The sequence below is a fragment of the Teleopsis dalmanni genome, chromosome 2 (genome assembly GCF_002237135.1).
Source record: "Teleopsis dalmanni isolate 2A chromosome 2, ASM223713v2, whole genome shotgun sequence".
NCBI lineage: Eukaryota > Metazoa > Arthropoda > Insecta > Diptera > Diopsidae > Teleopsis > Teleopsis dalmanni.
Genome location: NC_051847.1, coordinates 93040993 through 93047650, shown reverse-complemented (window position 1 = coordinate 93047650; position 6658 = coordinate 93040993). Strand labels below are relative to the sequence as shown.

At 30.1% G+C, this 6658-nt stretch overlaps 1 protein-coding gene across 1 annotated transcript; it reads right to left on the bottom strand.

Annotated features, from left to right (window-relative positions):
* Positions 1–641: 641 nt before the first annotated feature.
* Positions 642–6551, bottom strand: LOC119686307 (ARF GTPase-activating protein GIT2-like). Its single transcript, XM_038100861.1, has 8 exons — positions 6362–6551; positions 5599–6302; positions 5383–5539; positions 5218–5303; positions 4899–5156; positions 1857–2044; positions 1255–1660; positions 642–1190 (listed from the first exon to the last, which is right to left on the bottom strand). Exons 1-8 carry the CDS (start codon positions 6549–6551, stop codon positions 990–992), a joined length of 2190 nt encoding a protein of 729 aa, XP_037956789.1. The 3' UTR covers positions 642–989.
* Positions 6552–6658: the final 107 nt, after the last annotated feature.

Here is a 6658-nt window from a genome sequence, read left to right as displayed (position 1 = left end):
GAAATAAAAATGAATTTGAGTAAAAATTAAAAAAGTTATGCGTAATTTTAGAAAAATTTTGTGAATATCCGTAGACTTTTTCTACTATGTGTATATAATCATTACACTACGTATTCATAGAGCATATATTTTTTATTTTTTCTAACTTAATTATATTTAACTAGACGACCTTAAAATATGGATTACTTGTTATAGTTAACTTGTAATTATGTTCACGTAATATAAATTTGTAATACGTATATATATGCCAGTAGATGAAAAATTTAAATACTTAGTGTTAGTCTCTTAGTCTCATGTTTTTTCTTTGTTGTATTACATTACATAAGTTTACTGAATTTTTCTATTCAAAACTAACAACAATTTATCAAATCTTAAAGCTAGTATATTATATTTTATTTTATGTACCACTGTAGTAGGTAATATTACATTATCACTAATAAGTCACAATGTAATAAGTAGCTTTTAAATATATTGTGACAGATTATTATGAGTCTACATCATAATATTATTAAGAACAATTATTGTTAGTCTCTAAGGGAGAAGATTCAATAAATAATTTTAATGTAAAAAAAAGATATACTTTGGAGACACGTTACTTCGAAATAAAGTAATTTTTACCAAAATTTATTTTTTTTATGCTTATATTTATTTGCTTCATTTTATAAATCGTAAACATCAATATTAAATAGTGCGCGTTATATATTAATCTCAATAATATTTTGTATTAATATTACGAATACATACATATATGAATACTCGTTATGTTAAGGTTAAAAGTAAATTTTAATTGAAACTGGAAGAACAGTTAGGCCAACATTTTAAAATTGCTTAAGCAAATGCGTAATATTACAACCTATCCTATGTATTGTAGGTTTCAATACAATATTTGCTCATTTTTTGGTAAACTTTTAGTCATTAATGGGAATTTGTTAGTAGTATCTTTGTGTGAAATAACAAAACTGTATATAAAAACAAAAGTTCCTTGCTTTCTATTCATGATACACCACCAATGTTTTGACTGCTTTGGCAATAAAATACGCACATTCACGTACTTCTTTGCCACACTTTTCCGCAGCAGTTTTATCCTCCGAATCAAAAGATTTCTGAAGGTTCTCACATTCACGCTGGAGAAGCACATTGTAATGCGTTAAGCTCTTCAAGGTTTCATTTACAGTCGCACTGCAATTGGTCTGTAATAAGAGAGTTAATAAAAGTTAATGATTCGTTTTTGAAAATAAGCAAGAATTCACTTACAGTTGTTGTAAAGATGGCCATGAGTTCCATGACAGCAGCATGTATACGTTCTGCGCAAGGTACAATCGCTTCTTTATTTGATGCATCTCGCATGGTAACAATCAATTCTTTTAGACAACGTGCGACTAAATCGGTGCGACGTTTAACCTCATCAGCGAAATTAGTCTGTGATTTATCTGCCTGCATTTGATACATGCTCGTTGTAGTGCGACAGACCTCACCAGCTTTACCGGTTGCGTTTGTAAGTCGCCTCTCATACATGCTAGCAGGTCGTTTAATGGTCGACTGATTGGAACTCGTTGCCGAGGATGAAGAAGATGAATTTGAACCAACTACACTACTGTTTTCAAGCGGCAACGAGTGCGGTTCGGGGTGCTCATTTTCACTACCATTTAAATCAATGCGTCTATGGTACAGCAAAACATAATGGTGCATAGGAATTGCATTTGATTAAATAAAAAAAATAACAAAAAAAATAAAAATTTAAAATAAAAAATTACAAATCACAAATCGAAATATGTTTAAAATAGAAATAATATAATAAATAAATTAATATGTGATATTCATAATTGAAATAAAAAGGATAATTTAAATAAGCTCACAGTGGTTCATCGTAAACACTTGTTGCATTTTGCGGCACATTGGAAAATTTGGACTTTAAATGTGAATTTTCAGTTGAAAGCTTTTGTACTTCAGTCTTTAATTGATTTATTTCGGTAACATATTTATTAATTTGTTTCCGTAATGTTTCCATTTCTACTTGTGATTCTTGTGACGTATTCGGTGATGACTACGGAAAATAATAAAAAATACAAATAAATAAATAAATAAATAAAAAATAAACAAAATACAATATTAAGAATAAAATAAAATTAAAATAAAAGAGTAAATATTAAATAGCAAATAAAAATACTTTATAAATAATCAAACACTTTAAGAATTTTAGTCTTCTAAACTAAGCAATTTATAAAAATTTTATAAAAAATAATAAATAATAACTGCAGAATTATAATTCTAAGCAAAAAAACGTTAAAACAAATTTTAATTTAATGTTAAAAATTTTATTATATTTGCTTATTGCATTAAATAAAAATTTATCATTTACGACATACAACAACATACATAATAAAAAATGACCCGATTTATTATGAAAGCATGTTATTAAGATTATTAAGTCTTACACATAATTACAGTTGTCCCTATATATATAATGAATCATAACATTACTTCTAATATTACAAAGATGCTTTTACTTTTGTATTATAACATTGTAAGTAATATATTTACTAGTGATTGACACAATAGATGGCGCTATTAATTTAAGTCTAATTAATATATAACAATTATATATCTGAATAAAAAGAAGAGTTAAAAATCACATTACTATTGAATAAAATTAATATAAAATAATCTTATATATACACATAATAAATCTTAAAAGCAAACTATATGTATCTATCTATATGGGCCCAACTACGCAGACGAGTACCAACTCGTTTTACTGTTATTGCTAAACAGTTTTTACTAGAATGTATATGTGTTATACCCATTCTTTGATACTTTCAAGTATTTCCCTTATATTAATGTACCATCCAACCTATGTTTCTGATATTAACATGAGCCCACATCTAAAACTTTTGAAGAATACTTCTTAAGGTTTTTTTTTTAAAGCTATTTGTCTTTTCTACAATTAGAAAAAAAATAAAAACATTTTGATTTTTTAAACTCAAATAAAATAAAAACTGTCGACAATCTTCTGTGTTTGAATTTTTAAATCAACGCGATGCCAATTTTCCGGGTAGGCACATTTAACAAGGGTTTATAGTAGAATTAGCTATTTCGAGAAACTTTTATTACACTTTTTCTTTTTTTTATTTGGCACAGTCCAGAGTGAACCTTGGCCTCCCTAGAGGGTTGCATAGCGGTAAAATTTTTTTGCTGTAAGGTTACTGGCCTTGCGATCAACCCCCAACCTGGAGGGCCAGATCTCCTTATTACTAATCTGGAGCTAGGATTGGTTTTTAGTACTTAGAGAATTTCCGCTCAACTTTTTTCACGTTTTCAGGTTATACCGTTGCTATTCCTACGGTATATTGTGCGGATATAATTAACTTTACGACATATCGAGATTTGAAATTTTAAACACTTCGACGGATCTACCAATGATATCTTGAAAACTAAACTATATTGACATAAAGCGTGTTGTGTAAAGTTGAGAATAGTTGCCTTTAACAAAATTCAATGTCTTTAATCTCTATAATAAAATTTGTATTCTATAAGCAGCGTATAGATTTTGTAAGCTTAAGTTCTAAGATTGTGGGCCCATATCAGTATTAAGACTATAACTCTACTCTCTCAATTAACAGAACCGTGATAGATCGCTTTTATAATAATTTTTTTAAACAAAAGTGATATTATTTTCATAAGAAAATTATGGCAAAAACTATAAAAAAATAGCAATTATCGAATCTTTATCGAATTTGCGATAATAATAGAATATATTGTTTTTACAATATTTTTGCATGGTAAAAATGATAGAAAAATGTTAGCTATAGAATATTCATCGAATTTCCAATGTTCTGATAATTGGAACTATCATTATTATAATAGTTTGCGATACAATATATTATTTTATAATAACTTTTTAGGTAAACAAAATGATAAAGATAAAATTTATCGCTAGTACGATATTAAAATAAGCTCATTTTAATTTTTAATTAAAAAATATATATCAAGCTTTTTACGTAGTGATATAATATTAATTTATTAAGATTAATGTTAATAAAAATTTTAAAAATTCATTGAAAGTCGTTCTTTTCTTTTTTAATATTGTGTTATTAATTGTAAATTTCACTATTTCAAGCAAAATAAAGTTTATTTAATCGTTAAATATTTAAAAATATTTGCTTATTTTTATTATTGTTAGGGGATGTTGCTCTGCGACTATCAGGTCTATTGTGCCCCCTTCTGGGCTTAGAATAGGTCTTTAAGCCCTGTTGCGTCAATAAAAAGTAGTATAGAACCTACTTTACAGAGTTTTATTGCCTCTTCCGTAAGAATATACATTCCTAGGAGCCTATTTCGTATGTGCAATAGCGCAGGGCATTTTAATAGCACATGAAAATATTTGCTTACAAAATAAAACAAAAATTTATTATTTATGACACGTAATTAATTATCACAAATTTTGTAATGTTTTTGTGAAAAAAAACTTATATACGATATTTTCGTGAAAAAAAATTATCACATATTCGATAAAATTCACTAGTTCTTAAGATTCAGTCCTTTTTCATGAAGAATCGATATCATTTTTGCGAGTTGGGTTAATTGTGTAGGTGTACGGACCCACCACATTGAAGATTAAATAGCAAATTATATATAATAAATTTTCACTCAAAATAAAAATATTATATTCTAGAAATGCAATATCTTTACAACATTAACTTAAATTTAAAAAGCTTAATGTATATGCAATTAATATTAATAAAAAATTTTACATATGCTTTTTTATAATAACACATTTAGTATATTATTTCTTGACTAATCTAAACTAGATCCACTTATAAATTATATTTATAATTTTATATTGGCATTTATCCAAAACTATTATTAAGTTTGAATATTTTTTGATGCATATAATTTACCTGATGCGCGATTGGTGGAACCGCTGCATAATCATCATCACTTGCAACTGGGTCGTAAATTGGCTCATCATCCGACAAGTTAGGATCATGTTCACTGGTATTGAATGCTGTTGTCGTTTGTGGAGCATAACATACACTTGTGTTTGCCTCTAAAGGTCGAAGATTTGCCATATTTTGACGCCGACGCGCATCGACTAACACATCCGTTAGTAGTCCAGCAAATTCAGAACGACTAAATCGTGCTAATTTCTGACGGCCCTAAAAATAAACACAACAAACTCATAGTTAAAATAATTTTAAAAATAATTAAATGATTTACTTGATTGCGCGTTGCACTCAGAAATGGATTGGCTGGTAAAAATGGCACAGCAGCATTTTCTGCATTCATTGTTGATGTCGCCCAAACTAATTAAAATTTAAAAACAAAATTATTCATATACATAGGGAAGAGAAGTGTATTTTAAAATCTTAATTAAACACGTACTTGCTTCATTCTCACGTCGATCTACTTCATCGTACAAATCCATTACTAATTCTTCAAACATCTTATTTGGCACTAGTTGTAATTTTCCCCTGGCGATCTTTAACTGCTCACTTATATCTGCATTGCTTAACTCCGGTATAACGAGATGCCGACCAGACTAAAGACGAAACGACATTATTCCTTATATAACATATGTAGAACAACATTAATACATACCGCATGATCTGGTTTTTTCCCTCCCAGAAACATAATTATACGATCTGTTACATCGTACATGGCATCCAATAAACGCTCCGCTATTGTACTATGATTATTAGCTTTTGCGACCTCTAACGGCGCTAAGCCATTGCCATCTATTGCATTGATGTCTGCGCCGTATACGAGCAGTAATTCAATTTGTGATGCTTGTCCGAACTTGGCTGCTACATGTAATGGTGTTGAGCATTTTTCTTCGTGATAGAAATTGGGATCCGCACCCTGCACTAATAAACGCAATGACGTTTCCAAATTGCTAGTACGTACACTGGCATGCAGTTGTTTACTTAGCTCTTGACCAAGATTCACTCCGTTACTGCACACGTTGTCTTCGTCTTGATAATTGGGCTTGAGAACAAAACTCAAATTTATATGCTTTGCTTTTATAAATTCCGTTTTGGTGGGATCTAATGCGTCTTTAGGGCTTGGCTTACGCAAACGTGTTGCACCCTTAGTACTAGTATTTGTTTGTCCATCAAGCAAATGATGTTCCCAAACGCTATTGGCACGAGTGTTCAGTGAATTGACAAAATTTAAAACTGATGGTTCCCAAATGCCTTGCCGCAAGGACTTCACAATAGATATATGACGTCCCAGGCTACGATGTACAGAACAGCAATCGGAGCACAGTAGTATGCCACGATTTATCGATGCCCATGATGGATCTAAAATCATAAATGTTAGCACAGCACTTTCATTAAATCAAAGTAACCGAAATAAATACCAGAAGCACCGCAATCGCCACAAACGTCCGCCTGCAACCGAGATTTGCTTCGCAACATTTTGTTGTGCCTTGTAGCAGACTTTTTATCCGCGCCACAAGCGTTACTGTTCGTAGTGTTGTCAGTAGACTCAGAGGTTGGCGCTAAAAATAGCTTTTTATGGGATTCCACTATGCTACTTGCGAAACACATTCATGCTGTTTAATACTGCCCAGCCTAAAATACGAACTTACGTCAAATTGGATTATGCGACTGTGTACAGAATCCGTGCTTTATTGAGTAAATCGTTTCCAGCTTCC

Coding starts and splice junctions, on each gene's coding strand:
- LOC119686307 (XM_038100861.1), bottom strand. CDS start 6,551: ATGTGTTTCGCAAGTAGCATAGTGGAATCCCATAAAAAGCTATTTTTA. Junction 5,304..5,382: donor TCGACGTGAGAATGAAGCAA/GTACGTGTTTAA, acceptor AATTTTAATTAG/TTTGGGCGACATCAACAATG. Junction 2,045..4,898: donor TTCCACCAATCGCGCATCAG/GTAAATTATATG, acceptor TATTTTCCGTAG/TCATCACCGAATACGTCACA.